Source organism: Choloepus didactylus, chromosome 8, assembly GCF_015220235.1.
Source record: "Choloepus didactylus isolate mChoDid1 chromosome 8, mChoDid1.pri, whole genome shotgun sequence".
In the NCBI taxonomy this organism is placed as follows: Eukaryota; Metazoa; Chordata; class Mammalia; order Pilosa; family Megalonychidae; genus Choloepus; species Choloepus didactylus.
In genome coordinates, this window is record NC_051314.1 from 117,563,846 (window position 1) to 117,583,785 (window position 19,940).

General features: G+C 36.9%; 1 protein-coding gene across 2 annotated transcripts in view; it reads right to left on the reverse strand.

Annotated features, from left to right (window-relative positions):
• The window catches only part of PTPRO (protein tyrosine phosphatase receptor type O), a 254,990-nt gene that overhangs the window by 93,155 nt on the left and 141,895 nt on the right, over positions 1–19,940 (reverse strand). For both annotated transcript variants that reach the window (XM_037845676.1, XM_037845675.1), the window contains exon 2: positions 11,830–12,103. In XM_037845676.1, the coding sequence (XP_037701604.1) occupies positions 11,830–12,103 (274 nt within the window). The remainder of the gene's footprint in view (positions 1–11,829; positions 12,104–19,940) is intronic.

The window sequence follows — 19,940 nt, forward strand, 5'->3', positions numbered from 1 at the left end:
ACACCGTCTTCCGTAATTCAAGTCTTCCTCATTTCTTTCCTGGAGGAGTTCAAGAGCTTTCTAAATTATTCTCCCTGCCTCTAATATCATCCTGATTTTTTCTTAGTAGTTCTTGCACCAAACCATTAAACCTGAAATTCCCACTTCCATCAGTCTTAAACCAGTCACTTCAATCAATCTCTGCCCAATCTATTTTAATTCTCCTTTAATTCTTACCCCTTGAGTAAACTTCTATTTAATGTCATTGGGACTGCTTATATTTATTGACCATATCTATGTACTATACACTTTGCTAAGGACTTCATGTGCATTATTTTATAATGTCCTCTACAAATTATGTAGCAATATTGTCCCAAAACATTATAGAATAGATCAGGGATCAGCAAATTATGACATGCAGGCTAATTCTGGCCCTGCACTTGCTATATAGGCTGCAATTTTAAAAATGGTTTTTAAATTTTTGATGGTAGAAAAAATCAAAATAAGAATAATATTTCATAACACATGAAAATAATAAGAAATTCAAATTTTGGTGTTGATAGTTTTAATAGAAAACAGTCATGTTCATTTTTTTATGTATTGTCTGTGGATGCTTTTGTGCTACAGTGGAAGAGCTGAATAGTAGCAGCATAGACCACATGGCCTAAAAAGCCTAAACTATTTATTTTTTATTCCTTTAAAGAAAACATAGAATAGATTATAGATTAGAAAACAAAGGTTTAAGGAAATAAAATGATTTGTCCAAGGTTATGTACCTTGTTTGTAGGCTTCTTTGATTGCAAGACTCACACTTTGAACTACTACCCAAAATACCTGCTTGATAATTTGTCCTTTCCAATGTAGGATGCAGGATCTTTTGGCTTCCAGCTTTGTTGCAAGAGGAAGCATTCCCAAATCAAATATGATGGCATTTCTTTGTTTAAGATCTGTCATCACCCCTCATTACTTACAGGTTAAGATCTAAATTCTTTACAAGATATATTAGATTCTTCTGGCCACCTTTCCTACCTTTATTTTTTGGAATCCTGGATTCTTGCCATCTTCACTACTTTCAGTTCACCTAGGGTGCCGTGCTATGCATGCCTCCATTCCTTTGGACGTATGATTGTCTCCGACTCTGACTGTAATACGTTCCATTTGTTATTCATTTGGCAAATTTTTATTAATTTTTCAACCATTGTTTCTTATGTGGTGCCTTTCTAAGATTTCCAAGGAAGGCTAGGAACTATCTCCTATATAATTATCATAGTGTTTATAATAGTTTTTTTTTTTTTTTTATATTAGAGAAGTTGTGGGTTTACACAGCAAGAATGAATAAAATACAGGATTCCCGTACAGCATGCCACAACTACCATCTTGTGTTGGGGTGGAACATTTGTTACAATTGATGACAGCATATTTTTATAATTGTACTATTAACTGTAGTCCATGGTCTAACCTAGGGTTCATTGTTTGTGTAGTGCAGTTCCATGGATTTTTTTTTAAAAAACTTTGCTCTGTTATAATAAACATAATGATTTCCCTTTTTAATTATATTAAGAAATGCATTTCAGTGCTGTTAACTGCATTCACAATGTTGTGCTAAAATCACCACCATCCTTTACCAAAACGTTTCCGTCAATCCAAATAGGAGCCCTGTACATTTTAAGCCTTAACTTACAATTCCCTATCCCCACCCGGTCCCCTCGTGATCTATACTCTAGATCCTGACTCTGCTTATTCTAATTATTTCAAAACAGTGAGATTATAAAGTATTTGTCCTTTTGTGTCTGGTTTATTTCACTCAACATGATGTCTTCAAGTTTCATCCATGTAGTCGCAAGTATCAGTACTTCATTCATTTTTATGGCTAAATAATATTCTGTTGTTTGTATACACCACATTTTGTTTATCCGTTCTTCATATGGTGGACACTTGGTTGCTTTCATCTTCTGGCAACTGTGAATAATGCCACTATGAACACTGGTATGCAAGTATCTGTTTGAATCCCTGCTTTCAATTCTTTTGGGTATAGACCTACTAGTGGGAATGCCAGGTCATATGGGAGTTATATGCTTAGCTTTCTGAGGAACCACCAAACTGTCTTCCACAATGGCTGCACCATTTTACATTCCTACCAGCAATGAATGAGTGTTCCTATTTCTCAGCATCCTCTCCAAAACTTGCTATTTTCTGTTTTTTTATAGCAGCCATTCTAATGGTTGTGAAATGGCATCCCATGGTGGTCATTTCCCTGATGGCTAGTGATACTGAGAATCTTTTCATGGGCTTTTTGGCCATCTTTGGAGAGAGGTCTGTTCCAGTCTTTAGTCCGTTTTTTAATTAGGCTGTCTTTTTGTTGTTAAATTGAAGGATTTCTTCATATATTCTGGATATTAATCATTGATTGGATGTGTGATTTCCAAATATTTTCTCCCATTGTGTAAGTTATCATTTTACTTTCATGATAAAGTCCTTAGAGGAACAAAAGTTTTTAATGTTGATAAAATCTCATTGACCTATTTTTCTCTTTTGTCTTGTGCTTTGGGTATAAAATCTAAGTCTAAGTCTTACCTAACACAAGATCCTGAAGATGCTCCCCTACATTTTTGTTCTAGTTTGTTAATGCTGCTGGAATGCAAAACACCAGAGATGGATTGGCTTTCATAAAAGGGGGGTTATTTAGTTACACAGTTACAGTCTTAAGGCCATAAAATGTCCAAGGTAACACATCAGCAATCGGGTACCTTCACTAGAGGATGGCCAAAGGTGTCCAGAAAACCTCTGTTAGCTGGGAAGTTACGTGGCTGGCATTTGCTCCGAAGTTCTGGTTTCAAAATGTCTTTCTCCCAGGATGTTCCTCTCTAGGCCGCAGTTCCTCAAAAATGTCACTCTTAGTTGCACTTGGGATATCTGTCCCCTCTCAGCTTCTCCAGAGCAAGAGTCTGCTTTCAACGGCCGTCTTCAAACTGTCTCTCATCTGTAGCTCCTGTGCTTTCTTCAAAGTGTCCCTCTTGGTTGAAGCAAGCTCGCTCCTTCTGTCTAATCTTATACAGTGCCCCAGTAATTTAATTCAGATCCACCCAATGGGCAGGCCAATACCTCCATGGAAATTATCCAATCAGAGTCATCACCCACAGTTGGGTGGGATGCATCTCCATAGAAACACTCAAAGAATTACAATCTAATTAACACTGATAGGTATGCCCACACAAGATTACATCAAAGATAATGGTATTTGGGTGTACATAATACATTCAAACTGACACAGTGTTCTTCTGGGAATATGGTATCTCTAGCTCTTATATTTAAGTCTTTGAATCATTTTGAGTTGATTTTTGTATATGGTGTGAGGTAGGGATCCTTTTTTTTTTTTTTTTTTTTTTTGCAAATGGAGACCCAGTTTTCCTAACACCATTTGTTGAAGAAACTATTCTTTCCCAATTGAGTGGTCTTTGACACCTTGTCAAAAATCAGTCGGCAATAAATCTGAGAGTTGATTTTTGAGCTCCCAATTTGATTCCACTGGTCTATATTATTGTCCTTATGCCAAATACCTCCTATTCTGATTACTATGGCTTTGTAAAAAGTTTTAAGATCAAGAAGTATAAATCCTCCAACTTCGTTCTTTATTTTCAGGATGGCTGTAGATACATGGGGCCCCTTACCTTTCCATATAAATTTGATGATTGGTTTTTCCATTTCTGTAAAAAACGTTGTTGGAATTTTGATTGGGATTGCATTGAATCTATAAACTGCTTTGGATGGTGTTGACATCTTAACAATATTTAGTCTTCCAATCCATGAACATGGAATATCCTTCCATTTATTTAGGTCTTCTTTAATTTCTTTTAGCAATGTTTTGTAGTTTTCTGTGTACGAGTCTTTTAAATCCTTGGTTAGATTTATTCCTAAATATGTGATTCTTTTAGTTGCTATTGTGAATGGAATATTTTTTCTGGATTTATTCTTATTGTTCATTGCTTGGGGAAGAGGATTTTTATTCCCTTTTCCATCACCAGCAACTAGCCAGTGGCTGGGCCCAAAGCAGCCTGTGGTGAGAGTGGGGGACGGGCACCAGTAGTCATCATGCAGAGAGAGTTATTTACAGTTCTTTACTGTAATTTATATGCCTCTTCCTCCCACTCTTCCCTGGATATGTATGGTGTTCTTTTAGCCACTGGAGTTTCAAAACAGTTGTTTCAGACAGTTCTTGCCTGTTTCATAGTCATTTTGGTGGGAGAACGGAGTCTTGAAACTCCCTTTTCTGCCATTTTCCCTGGAAGTTTGTCATAGAAATTTAATGTTTTTTGTTTATTTTTTGTCTTTTCCATCATAGTGCAAAATGCTTGGGAGTGGGTATTTTACTTATCTTTATTTCTCTGGCACCTGGGACATGCATGGAATAGAAAATACACCCAATAAATATTGAATAAAAATTTAAAAACATGGTTTACTTTATTTATAATAGATAGATCTGTATAGAATATTATATTTGTCTCTATGTATGTTTTGCAATGATTATAGCCACTATCTGTAGGACTTTACTAACATAGGGGGCATTTGTGTGTATATAACAGTTAGCCAATTTCTAAACAATTATACCCATATATTATATTATTGAGAAAATACTGCTTCCCTTTAAAGTGCACTCAAATATTAATTAGATATTAGAGCCTAAGTGTCCTGGAACTCATTTGAAATGGCCACACTACTCTGTTGTGTTGAATATATTCTTTGCCAAGTTTCTCAGCTTTCTCTGAGAGCATCAGACTCAGAACAATCGTAGTGAAATATCAAAGGAGTGCCCCAGGGCCTACTGCTTTGTCATTGCTTATTTCATCAAGATAAGCAGCTAAAATACAATAAACAACTGCAACAAATATGCCCTTTTATTCTCAAGGGCAATGTGTCAACTCTGTGAGCAGATACTACAAATATTTTCTAAACCTTTCAAAAATATTTCTCACTAGAAAAATAAATATGAAAAAATACATTGCTAATGAAATAATGGTAGTTTTGGAGGTTGAAGTAATCTTAGAATCATGTACTTCCATTCCCTGTTTTATGAAGGAAGTAGCTGAAACCCAAATGTCAACTAATGCACTTTATGTTAATGTCACTGAAATATTTGTACACTAATCCCCAGCTCTTATTCCTAATCTATTATTGCTTTTGAAATTTGAGATAATGTAATTAAGCTGTTAAAAATGATGTTGAAGATGAGAGACAGTAGACTATCATTAATATTTTTCAATGTTTTATTTTGAAATATGTTCAAACTTACAGGACAGTTACAAAATTAATACAAACCTCATACAGAGAACTCCAACAAACTCCTCTTCCCCCTTGATACCCAGATCCACCAATTTTAACTTTTTGTCATGTTCTCCATATGCTTCTATCATTCTATCTTTTTGTCTATCTATATTTCTATTTATCAATCCTTTTTCTGAATACTTGAGTGTAGGTTGTTTATATCATGCTCCTTGAACACTTAATACATCCATGTACATTGCCTAAGAGCAAGGCTATTCACCCATGCAACCACACTAAGTGCAGTTATCAAGTTCAAGAAATTTAACATTGATGTACAGCTTACAGTCTATATTCCAGCATTTCCATCTGTCCCAAACATGTCTCACTGAGACTTTTCTCCACCTTGATAGAGCCTATTTATGATCATGAATTTCATTTAATGGTCATATCTCTTTAGTTGCTGTTTTCCTTTTGTTTTTTTCAATTGTGGAAACATATGTACAGCAAAATTTTCCCATCTCAACCACTCCCAAGCACATCATTCAATAAGAATAAGCACATTCACAATATTGTGGTACCCTCACTGCCTTCCATTTATAAAACTTCCCTGTCTTCCCAAACACAAACCCTTCACCCATTGTGCATTAACTCCCCATTCCACCTGCTCCCTGCCCCTGGCAACCTGTACTCTAATTTCTATCTCTTTGAGTTTGCATATTCTCCACTATTTTCTTTGTTGTTACCAAGGGGCTTAAATTTAACATTTTAAATCTGTAACAATCTCCTTCTGCTTTGATACCAACTTACCTTCAATAGTATATACAAACTATGTTCCTATATTCCTCCATCCCCACAGCTTTATGCAGTTCTTGTCACCAATTACATTTTTATGTTACATTTTTGTACCTTATGAGTCCAAAACCACGGATTTATCATTACTTTTTATGCATTTGCCTTTTAAACCCTATAGGAAGTCAACAATGGAGTAAAATCCAAAATTACAATAGTATTGACATGTATATTTACCTACATTGTTATGCCCTCCAGAGATCTTTAGTATTCCATGTGGCTTTGATCTACTGTTTATTGTCCTTTCCTTTCAAACTGCAGAACACTGTAGCATTTCTTGGAGAGGTGATGAACAACTTCAGCTTCTGCTTATCTGGGAATTTCTTATTCCTTTCCTCTTTTTTGAAAGACAGTTTTGATGGATATAGAATTCTTGGTTGGCAATATTTGGCTATTCAACATTTAAATATTTTATCCCACTGCCTTCTTACTCCATGGTTTCCAATGAGAAATTGACAATCTTACCGAGGCTCCCTTGCACATGTCTTGTTGCTTCTCTCTTGCAGTTTTTAGAATTCTCTTTCAATTTTTGGCATTCAACAATTTGATCATAATATGCTGTGGTGTGTGTAAATTTGGGTTAATCTTGTTTGGAAATTATTGAACATCATGGGTGTGTATATTCATGTTTTGTTAAATTGGGGAAGTTTTCAGCCATTATTTATTTGAATATTCTTTCTGCCTCTTTCTGCCTTTCTTTTCCTTCTGGGACTTACACAATGCTTGATGGTGACCCACAGGTTCCTCGGAATCTGTTCATTGTTCTTTCTTCTTTCTTATCCTCAGACTGAATGATTTCAATAGTCTTATTTTCAGTTCTTTCTTTCTTCTGCTAACTCCAACCTGCTGTTGAACACCTACAGGGAATTTTTATTTTCTGTTGCTGTGGTCTTCAACTCTGTTTGGTACCTTTTCATAATTTCCATCTCTATTAATATACCCTTTGTGTTCATCTATCATTTTCCTGTTATCCTTTATTTATTTTTTCATGTTTTCTTTCAGCCATTGGAACATACTTAGAACCATTTTTAAAAAGTCTTTGTCTCTAATGTCCCAGGATCCGAGGACTTGTCCTCCTCATTGATGGTTTCTAATGCTTTAATCTTCTCCTTTGCCTGGGTCATCACTTCCTCTTTCTCTGCATGCTTTGTAACCTTTCATTGAAACTGAGACATTTTGATATTTTAATGAAAAGAAAACACCTTTCCCAGACTTTGCAGATTGATCTGTGTAAGTGCTTTCCTTCAGGGCTTATCCATAAAATGAGTTTAGAGAATAGCACCAGGCCAGAGCTAGGGGCCTTCCTGATCCTTCCTGCACATTCATCTTGTCTTGGGCATGCACCTGTGGCTCTAGGAACTCCACCATTTACTTGGTTATGAATGACCCCCCTTCCCTCAGAAAGTTTCCTCATGGTCCCTGGCACTGCACTCTATGCCTTATAGCCAGCAATCCCTTGTCCCAGGTAGCCAATTTACTCTTCTCCCACAAAGTTCTGTAGGAGAGTTCTGTGAGCTCCCTTCTACACATAGGACAAGTTCTGTGACAGTGAGTCCCTAAGGTCATCACCAGACAGTTTGGGGCAGACAATATGCAGACTGCTGTTGCATTCAACTCCACCCACTAAGAGCCCAACAATATGGAAAGCATAAGGGTTACTATGCTCCCCTTGGAACCAATTCTGGGGATCTGCACTTGGAACATGAGCCAGCTCTGCACAAAGCAGATGAGGAGTGGGGGAAGGGCCAGCCAGGGCTCTAGGCATTTGTAAGTTGCTTGTCTCTCCATTCAACAGTCACTCCGTTACTTTAACCTTTTTCTGAAGCTTTGAAAGAGATGCTTCTGTCCTTCTTTCTGGTTGTTCAAAGCTCCTGTTAGGGAATGGAGCCCAGAAGTATCTCACTCTGCCATCTTGATCAGGGCCATTAATTAATTTTTATAAGTTAGAAATCAGTGCATGTTTCTGCTTCTGCTTAGGATGTAAGAATCTGCGAGACAACATCACTCTCACCCTAAAAATAAGAAAAAGCCAAATAATCCATGAAACCATAAATGTCCTTGAGCTTATCAGAGAGCTGAGGTTGCAAGACAATCAAGTACACTAAATTCCAAAGAGCAACAAATCCGTCTGATGAGAGAAAGGATATGCTTTTGGCAGCACATGGGAGAAGAGGTGGCCATCAATAAATCAGGCAAGAAAAAATCAGCTACAATTTTAACAAATTAAAAAAGGCTGAATGTTGCCTAGTATGTCAGTTTACATCAATTCTGTCCAATACAGTAGCTACTAGCCACATGTAACTAAGTCAAATTTAAAAATTCATTAAAATTAAATGAAATTAAAAATCAGTGGCTACCATACTGGACAGTGCAGATGTAGAACATGTCCATCATCCAAAAGTGTGAGTGGACTGTGCTACTGGCAGTGGAATCCTCACTCCCTCTCAAGTTGTTTTCCTGGGCCTCCTCCAAGTCGTCATGGTAATGTTTGAGGCAGGGTGAGGTTTGGAGAGAGCTGACCTCAGTGGCACAGACATGCAGGTGATGATCAGTGTCACTAAGACAATAGCAGGAAACTTTACTTACTTCCCTGGACTTTTCTCTAACACAAAGCAGAAGCCTTAAGGCATTGGAGGAGCAACAGAAAATCCTTCCCTCCAGTTCCAGGCAAAGATCCGTGTTTTTGAGGGAGTGTAGAGGCAAAAGGTGTCTGTCCCTGAGAGAAGGGCCCATGACCCTGCACTAACACAAAATAGGGGCTGGCCACTACTGAGGAAGAGGCAGGAAACACTCTCCACCCCAACACCCCTCAAAGATATAAGACAGAATTTGGCTGTTAGGGGATAGGTAGAGTTAGGAATGTGGAGAATATGCCACTCGTGAAGTTCAGGATCTCAGGCTGAACTCCTAGCTCTCCGCATCGCCAACACACAGGCACCTTAGCACTGGGTAAAATGCAACAGCAGTCTACTGCTGGAGGAGGGGTAAAATCACCGAATGTGCGGGTGAACTGAGGGTAGCAGTGGGATACTGAGGAAGAACCCTCTACCATGCCTCGCCCACACTAAGCACAAGTTAACAGCAGCCTACTGCTGGGAGAATCTGAAATCCAAGGTGAACTGAAGTGACGAATACCTTAAAGCCAACTCAGCCATTGACTAGATTGATTCAACTCCACCCACTAACAGCCTAACAATATGGAAAATTTGAATTCAGGTATATAAACAATTACATTAGCTATAAATGGACTAAACCTGTACTGTCTAAATTTACAGTCGCTAGCCTCATTTGGAATTTTTAATTTTATTTAATTTTAATTAACTTATATTTAAAAGTAAAACTGAAGTGTTGTAAATTTTTATATATATTACATAATGAAATAATAATAGTTGAATATAATAGGATAAATAAATTGTATTATTAAAATTAATTTCACCTTTAAAAAAAGTTTTCAATCTATCTGTCAGAAAATTTATTATTACATATGTGGTATGCATTTTATTTCTCTTGGATAGTGCTGGCCTAAACATTCAATTGAAAGGCAGAAGTTTTCCAACTGGGTATAAAATAGGATCCAATTCTACAACATACCTATTTACATATAAAGATGTAGATCAGTTGACAGTAAAAGAATGGAACAAGTATACTATACAAACACTTAATGAAAGAATGCTGGGATGACTAAATTAATATCAGATAAAATAGACTTCAACATAAAGGTTAAAAAGGAACATTGCATGTAGATAAAAGGGTCAGTTCATCAAGAAGATATAGCAATTCTAAATGTGTTTGCACCTAACAACATAATGAAAGAGCTTCAAAATACATAAAGCATAAATGAAAAGAACTAAAAAGAGAAATAGATAAAGCCACAATTAGTTGGAAACTCCTACATTCTTCTGTTAGTTTCTGACAGAACAAGCAGACAGAAAATCAGTAAGGAAGACCTGAACAACAGTATCGACCAACTTGACCTAATGGACATTTGTTGAAACTTCACCCAACAACAGAATAAATATTCTTTCCAAGTGCTCATGGAATACTTACCAAGACAGACCATATTTTGTGCCATAAAATGGATCTCAACAATTTTAAGAGAATTGAAATCATACAAAGTATGTTCTCGGATCACAACAGCATTAAACTATAAATCAATAACAAAAAGATATCTGCAAAATATCCAAAATTTTGAACATTCAACAACACACTTCTCAACCCATAGATCAAAGAAGAAATCACAAGGGAAATTAGAAAATATTTTGAATAGAACTCACTGCAAGTGCTAAAATAGTAATGAGGTATTCCATAAATCTTAGAAATTACTTACTTATCCAATTTTTTTATTTACCATTAGCTACAAGGTCAAATCCTGGAGATTTCTCTGATTGGGAATGGCTAGGTTCATACTAATAAATATTGATCCATAGTTTTATGCTCTATTTTGCTTTGTGCCTTGGTCTTTTTTTTTCCTTCTGTTAAGTAACTTAATTGAACTAATATTCATTGAGCACCTATTGAGCATAGGGTTCATTCTAGACACTTATGAAATACAAATATGAATAAGGTAGAGCTTATGATTTCAAGGAATACGTATTATAGGCATTATAAATCTAGTTCTGCTGTCTGAATCTATTAACTCCCAATTCACCTTTTTCTAGAACTTTTTTAAGATGGTGTTTTTCCAGATAAGTTCTTTCTTAAATTCAACTAGATCCTAGGTCATTGTATCTATAAATCTTGAAGGTTTTGGGTCTGTGCCATTCTAATTTTTAGAGCTAAATAGTAATCCTGGGAGTCTGCCAAGTGAGACTGTATTTAATTTTTGGCAGACATGTTAAAAACATATCCTCTAGTTTGATTCTGAGTTCTTGCTTCTTGCTGTTTCTCTCTCCTTTTATCACAACAGACAATATCACTATGTCCTTTTCCTTAACTGTATGTTAATATGTCTGGTATTTTAAAAAAATGCAAGCTTTGGAAAACTTGCACTGAAGAATGATGAACAAAAATGAACTTCTTTGAGCCATTAAAGTGTTCTAGTGATTAACCCCTACCATCCTATGGATATCAGCTTGTCTCCCTTACCTCAACATATACAGTGGATTCACATCTTACTTTGAGATTAGTCAGAGAATAAAACAAAAATCACATACAGTTAAAATCATTCCTACAAAACTTCTCATATCATCAGTACCTGGACCCTTGAAGGTTAAAATTTCAGTGATTTTGTTTTTCTTGGCATTATATTTGGGCAGTGGAATTCAAGACTACTTTAAGGGTGAGGTGGGGAAAAGCTATTGATAAATGCAGTTATCTTTTTCTCTATCTCAGTTAAAAATGTATAAATGAATCTGAGTAGGTTAAATAGAAGTATAACTCCATTGTCTCAAAATCCAAATAAATTAAGATTGCTTAATACCATAATATATGTTCTGAGAAAAATAGATGCACTAGTTATGTTCACTATTAAGTAAGATAGCAGAAAATCATATGGTCCACTTATAACACTAAAATTGTCATTCAGTTCCTGAATAACTACCTCATTGATGTTTACTTTTTTTTTCCTTTGGTTTAAAACTGGTTTGTGTTTAGCAAAAGGTTAATGAAGCTGTAGCCATCATATAGAGCAGAACTTTGCATCTGTATCATCTGGCTTCAAGCCCTGACTCTCTTTCAGCTAGAGCCCCATAAAAGTACATTCAAGAAAGAAACACTGAAGACAATATTTCACATGATGCTTACTTGTTAGAACAGTGATTGATCTGGATGGCTTGGTGACCACATTTCCATTTACCACTACCAGAGTGATTATATAATAAAGGCCATGATAATTGGCCTTAAAAATAATAGGAGGAGGCAAAGTGCTGTTGAATTCCTCAAATTCGAAGAAGTAGTTTTTGGATTCACCAGTGATCTTCACAACATACACAGATGATGGACTCATGACGTCTGAAGCTTCTAAAGAGACAATGATGCTATTGTCATCTTGGACAGTTACGTGGAAAGTTGTAGCATTCTGTTTAAGAAAACAGAAAAAAAGGAAATGGAGGTCAAATTCAGATTATCAGTAATAAAAATATACTAAGCTAATTTTTCTAAAATGAATGTTGTGACAGCACTACTCAGTAAAGTAAGAGTTACATAGCCATTTTAGTTACACAAAAAAAGCAGAGAAAGATAAGCCATTTTATGACAAATGATCCTCTCAAGGTTTTTTTTTGAGGATTTTTCTCCACTGAAAAGCTGCTCCCAGTTCATGGATTGTGTCACATAATAAATGCAAAACAAACCTTTTGTGAATGAGTAAATAACGAGGGAGTGAAAGTCATCTTGGCACTTATGTTCCAGAGAAGTCCTTGGCTTCAGCTATGCTGGAGAAGCCACATGTTGTAAGAAGTACCCTATTTTAGAGGGGGTAATGCTCTGATAGCCCCAGAAAAATTCTAGAAGAATGCTTCAAGGTGGTTATTTCCTTTTTCACTTCCCACCTGTCAGTTATGAAAAGAAAAAAACCAGGACCGAAAACCTGTGGAAATCCTTTGTAAAGATGAGCCAGTCCTTAATAAGAGACTCTGAGTTGTTGAAGAAGGGACCAGACTGGGGATCTGTGGGCATCTGTGGGAAAGTCAGCAGTTGATTGATCAAAATCTTTGCTCCAAATATTGTCCAAATGGACAATATTCCAGGAATCATTTATGCAGATGGCTTAAATATTTCTTCCTGACGCTTTCCTAGACTCCACAGGTTCAGTCAGTCTGACTCTGGTCTCAAACAAAAACTCACGCACTTTGTTGATACTATCTGATGATTTATTTTTATCTCTTGGGTATGAGGTATCCTAGGCAAGTTATTTCACTGCTCTGGACCTCAGATTTCTCGTCTATGAAAGTGGGACAGAAAAATTGCTGAAAATCTTTGAGGACCTACCAGGATTCAGGCATTATGCTATGCACTTTATAAACATAATCACCTTATTTAATATTCAAAAAAGCCTCATTTGGTAGATGAGGAAACGGAAGCTCAGAAAGATTAAGTAACTTGTTCAAGGACACACATCTGATTTGGGCTTTTAACCATTGATCTCCACAAGTACAGAAAATGTGTTCCATTGTTTTTTCACCTGTCTGGCCCCCTTGACTTGTTTTCCTAACACCGAGCTAAAACACAGTACGCAACCGGCATGCGTGTTAAAAGGAAAGCACTGCTGATTGTATTAGTTGTACGTGGACATCTTCCTCTTAAGAATTAATCTGTTTACCAATTTTGGTACCTCACATGTTTTCAACAGCCAAATCAAACACATACTACACATCCTTACCTTAAAAGAAGCTATATAGGCATAAAAATATATTGATATGCTTTCCTTCTAATTTCATTTTTTAGAAATCTACTTTTATGAGACAAGTACTTATAAATGATATTTTGTCAGCAGAAATTTAAATCTGTCTTAGCATTTAATAGGCTTAATTGTGTTCATGATATTATACCGTAAGTCCTATAGGGCAGAGAGTATATTACATTTCTAGCTCTAGCTACATCTCTAGCACCAGGACCAGTGCTTGAGATGTTTGTTGGTATGAGTCGGGCTAGGCAAAGTCTTAGTAGGGGATAGTCACCATGGATTGACTTTAAAATGTTTGTTTATACACTTTGTTCGTCATCCTCAGACACATGGGCAAGTTTAATATTGAGTACTGCACTTCTGGCACCAAGCATTAAAAGTACCCGTTCTATATTGCCAGTGATCCAGGTGTAACTGTGAGGCTAGTGTAAAGTTTATAAGAGCATTTTAGTGTTTAGGTGAGTAGTAGAAAACAGAGAAGATAGAGAAAGAAAAGCACTTAAATAAAAAATATGGGCAGATTCTGGAGGTCAGTTGACACTTGGAAGAATGTACTGGCACAGAGTGAGTTATTTTTATTTTACTTGTTTATTTATTTGCTCATTCATTCGTTCATTCTATCAACCATTCATTCATTCTTACAATTTATTGCCTAAGGGTAGAGGCTGCAGTCAGCTCCATGTGAGGTAGCTAGAACTCTAAAAAAAAAATTTCATTTAGCTTGAAGCAAAAGATGACAGAATTTGGGCAACCCTAAGTGCTTAAAAGTGTGGGAATCCTGGAAAGGAGAGAACCAGAGGGAGGGAGCCCTAAATTCTTCCCAAATTTCAGGCTGACCCTTGAATCATTCATGTGCAAGGCAAGTAGACCAGCCAAAGCTAAAAGAACTGTACTAAGATTTGAGCTGCCACCCTAGTGAGTCTTAGTTTGCATCCATACCAAGTGAATTTCCTGCTAAAACAAAAATATCAACTAGTCAGAAAAATATGCCAGTTTCCAGAGTCTCTACAACATGAGATTCACAATATTTAGGGTATAATCCAAAATTAATCAATATAAAATGAAATAAAAAAAAGTGACACATTTTCAAGGGAAAAGATAATCAACAAAGACTAACTCAGGATTCAGATGTTGGATGTAGCAAACAAGTACTTTAAATCAGTGTTTGTTAACCATGCACAGTAAGGTTAAAAAGTATGTTAATAATGAATGAAAGATAGGAAATCTCACCAAAGAAATAGAAACTGTTTAAAAAAGGGGTGGGGGTGGGGTTCTATTACTGAATATACTTCTGGGTTCAATCACAAAGGCCTTCTTATTTGTTTGCCTTTAATGAAAAGGATCTTTGCCATTGGAATGCTAATAAAGTTAATAGAGATAAGTTTAGTTTAGTCCTCAGTCCTTGTTCCCAGATAGTGTCCTGGTAAAGAATGCAGGCATGTAACCAAAAGGAATTTAAAATAACTAGCATCTCAGTGTACCCAAGGGCTCCAGCAATACTTCTTAAACCCCCCAGTTTTTCTCTTATCATAGACCCCTCTCTCTTTATTCCTTTCCCTGTAAATTTTACCTCACCCTGCTTCCTTGGTATTCTGTAAACACAAACACAAGGCATGGTCTGGAAAAGCAGGAATCTCCTCATTGGACAGTAAAGGATCATGTATGAAGAAAGGAGAGGTAATAATATTCATGAAAAGAGGAGTTATTCTTTGATAGACTCATTCGGTCAATATAAACAGAGGTGTCTACTAAGTACCATGTAATAATACTAAGTGCTGGGGATTCAAACCACAGTCTGAGCCTTCTACTTGCTTCAGTTGTAATTTATTCATGAAATGCTTGGCAAATGGGGAAGTAGGGTTATAAATAAGTGTTCAAATTACCTAAGGTCTGATGAGAAAACCCTTTTGCTTCTTTCTTGTTAAAAAATTTTCCAATATGTCGTATTTTCATGATAAAGTTTTTATACTGAACATACTTTACAATTTATTTGGAATCTCATAATTTTTGTATCTCAGTGACCTAAAATAATTGTTATTACTTTTAATTCTCATTGTTCAAAAATATAGATAGAAAATATATAGGATATATTACTCAATACCTAAAAGTTATATTTCTGAGGAAAAAAATTTATTCTTTTTCCCTCTTATTATTCATGTCTTCCCCCTAAAAGTAGTGCTTAGGGCATAACAAGAAAACCCTGTAAGCCAGAAATTAGACAAATCAAGACATCAGAAGGGCAAATTCAATAGTACTGATATCTGGCTTTTATTTCTTTATTGATTGTAGAAGTTGTTTCATATACTCAGAACAAAAAGCAATTCTACAGGTATCAAATTAATAATTGTTAAGAATTTTTTGCTCTGTTTTAGCAGAAGATGTTTGTGACAATAAAGAGAGGAATAAATATGCTCAATTTTGTAAAGTGTTTAAGAAATATATATCTGATGTATCACAATGCTTCATAGACAATGAAATCTTCCATGGAAAGGGACTAATTTTCCAAATACTAAAAACAGCTTTGGGCATGATTGTATCAGCCATGAAAGTAAGCTTTGGCCCATGTGCTCCCAGACTGCCGAAAATAAACCAGGGTGGGCTAATCGGATTCAGTCAGTGAGACTAATGAGTAGGCAGCAGTTGGCCAAGTGAGATCTATTCAGTGAGCCTACAAGAAATGTCACGTCTGTTATTTTGTTCTTCTCTCTACTCTTTGCTTCAACTTTTCCTGAAATTTATGCTAAGGAGCAAATTCTGAATGTATGCTGCAGGCATGTAATCCTTGCTGAGAGGTAGAGCAAAAAGGAATAGTTAAAAGGAGTAGGAATGGATCTAATAAACTTAAGCAAGGCATGCTGATTTATTTGGTAGATGGAAAACATATTTGAAACATTTTTTTTTTTTTTTGATACTGGTAATGGTATTGCTTGACTCTTCATTTAAAATATTTTCACTGAAATTTCCTTTACACAAAAAACTTAATATAGAGGTTTCACTGGTCCAACAGCCTCATTTTATATATGCAAGAAGAGGGTATGAATGTCACACAGCTATTTAAGTCAGAACATGGTCTAGGATCCACATATCTAATGTCTCTTGGAATTTTTCTTTCTTGAACCAGAGATAAGCTACTTGAGGCAGCAAAAGGGAACTGGGTGCTTGACTTCAGGCAAGGAAGAGGAAGCCCAAGAGCTGTAAACTGTTCTATAGCCAGTCCTGGGGGAGAGAATGTACTGGAGACAGAGCGGGTAGCTTTAAAGAAGAGAGAAAAGCAGGCTATGTCCCTGGCTCCTGGGACAAGGGAAAAGGAGAGACATGTGAGAACTGGTTGGGACCCCAAAGCTGGCCACAGATATGTACCAGTCAGAAATCCTAGGGAGTCTTCCAATGTCCCTGACAGACATAGCGACAATTATCTATTGATCCTCTAGATTGGATTAGGTTTTGTGCTGGGAATTTTACATGTTGCTCTTTTATTCCTTACCACAACCTTCAGAAATAAGTGTTATTATCCCCATTTTACCCAGAGAGGTTGATTAATTTGTTTAAGAACAGAGCAAAGACTTGGAATTGTAGAGTCTGAGTTTGTATCCCTGCTGTGCTGCCCAGTAGCTGCAAGAACTTGGGGAAAGTCCCAGAATCTTTTAATGTCATTTTCCTAATTTATAAAATAATGATAATTCCTATAACACATGGGATTTTTGTGAGGATTAAATATCTTTTATAAAAATGTTAATAGTACATATTCAGTGTCATTAATTGTAATTCAAAGGTTGTTGTGTTTTTAGTTTAGTTTTGAATCACCCAATGACTGTTAAACTCATAGGGATTCTGTAAATGTTCATTTAGCTAACTTCAAAATACCACAGCATCCTGTAGTTATGTACACTGGATGTTTTACTTATAGAGCACTGGAGACTATCTACTTATTAATTCAGCAACAAACATTAGCTAAGTGTCAACTTGTCCCCAAGCATCATGCTAGGTATTAGAGAAAGCAAACGAGTAAGTGTGCTGGTTTGAATGTATTATATCCTCCAGAAAAAGCAATATTCTTTGATGCAATCTTGTGGGGCAGACATATTAGTGGGGATTAAGTTGGAACGTTTGGATTAGGTTGTTTGCATAGAAATGCGCCCTACCCAACTGTAGGTGATAACTCTGATGAGATAATTTCCATGGAGGCGTGTCCCCACCCATTCAGGGTGGGCCTTGATCAGTGGAGCCATGTAAATGAGCTGACAAACAGAAGGAACTCAGTGAAGCTATGAGTGACATTTTGAAGTGCATCTGAGAGGGATGCTTTGAAGAATGTAGAGAAGCTGAGAGAGTAGCTGCAGATGAGAGACAGTTTGAAGATGGCTGTTGAATGCAGACTCTTGCTCCAGAGAAGCCAAGAGAGGACAAATGCCCCAAGAGCAACTGAGAGTGACGTTTTGATGAGGAGATGTGGCCTAGAGAGGAACGTCCTGGGAGAAAGCCATTCTGAAACAGAACTTGGAGCAGATACCAGCCACATGCCTTCCCAGCTAACAGAGGTTTTCTGGACACCATTGACCATCCCCCAGTGAAGGTACCTGATTGCTCATGCGTTACCTTGGACACTTTATGGCCTTAAGACTGTAACTGTGTAACCAAATAAACCCCCTTTTATAAAAGCCAATCCATTTCTGGTATTTTGCATTCTGGCAGCACTAGTAAACCGGAACAGTAAGACAAGGTACTTGAACTCCAGGAGTGCAAACTCTAGTCAGAGGGGCACACTCAAACACATAATTGTAATGCAATCTGAAAAGTGTTATTAGTCACAGACTGAAAAACATTCCAATTAGCATTTGATTTTCTCTGCCTTTCTGGAATCTCTTCTTAGATTGTACCCTCTTCTTTTGAGAGCATTGCTTCTGTCTTACTCGAAAACCAATAAGGTTCTGGTGGGGTTGTTAAGTATGGTATTCCACTCCCTGGGCAGAGTGGGATGGACCTTTGGACCTTGACTCAATCTGGGTGAATTATAGTACCCAGTCCCCAGTCCATGAAAATAGTTATAGGGATACTCATGAGGGCCAAGCCAGGCCAACCAGAATGCTTTCTTGGGAGTTTTCTAACTGGTGGGAAGGAGCTCTTTTTTTCTCTTCAATTTTAGTGTCCATCATTTCTGCCCCATGAAGATAGCTGCCTATGGGAGAGTCCTTGATTTGGTCACAGGCACTTGTCCCAATCGTCCTCGAAGCCAGCTCAACCCCTGGGCACTGTGCAGTTTGGTGACATGAGTGAATAAACCCCAATTTATTGCTTAAGTTGTTTACGCTGGTATAATGGTTAGGTTCATGTGTTAACTTGGCCAGGTGATGGTGTCCAGTTGTTCAGTCAAGCAAGCACTAGACTGATTGTTACTGTGAGGACATTTCATGGAATTAAATCATCAGTATGTTGACTATATCTATGACTGACTACATCTATAAGATTGCTTTCAACAATGAGAGATGTTTTGTCCAGTCAGTTGGAGGCTTTAAAAGGAGAAGTGATTTCAGCAATCAGAAGAGGGAATTTCCGTCTCTATTTCAGAAAGCCAGATTCTCCCAGGGCATCAAAAATCTTCATAGGAGTTCCCAGCTTGCAGCCTGCCCTATGGAATTGGATTTGTGCATCCCCACAGTTGTATGGGACAATTCTTATAAAAATCTCATAATATTTATAGGTATCCCCTGTTGCTTCTGTTTCTCTAGAGAATCGTGACTAATACAGCGGGACTCCCAAAATTTGCTTCTAAAGTTCCTGGTCAATACAAGAGAATTATTCAGTGTCAGGGACACATAGGCAAAGAAGCTATTAATTCTGCTTCTGCAGATGGGTATGAAAGAAAGTTTCAGGGAGGAAGTGATGTTTGAAATGTACTCAGGGGTTTATAAGTTCAACAAAGGTTAGAAGAGTCATTTGGAAGAAGAGCAGAAAAAGGTTCAGATTCCTCTTAGGTAGTTAGATAATGGTAGGATTCTCAGAGAAGAGGGGTGTTAGCCACAGCCCTTCAAGATGCGCCTTACAAAGAAGTTTGGACTCAGTTTTTCAGGTCACAGGAAATCATGAACTGATTTAATGAAGAAAAGTGATATGATTAGAATACAGTTAAGAAAGATCAATATAGATAAGAGTATGGAGAATAGTTTGTTGTTTGGATTGATCTAAGGCCAGAAGTCATGTACAAGCTGCTGTAATAGTTCAAGTGAGGCATGAGAAGAATCTGAGCAACTGCTGGGTGGACCAAATCTTCCCACGTGACATGCATTTAAAGTATTCTCAGAGCTCTAGCTGTCAACCCAATCAATGACTAGACTGAGTAGAGGGCAATTTAGAGGGAACACTTAGAAAACTTCTGCTGCATTAAGTCTACCACATAAGAAACAATAGGATGCTCAATTCCTTTAAATAGTAATATTAATGATGTCCAGTGCTTATATAGCACTTACAGCCATGATTCTCTGCAGACATTATCTATTCATCCATTTAACATCCT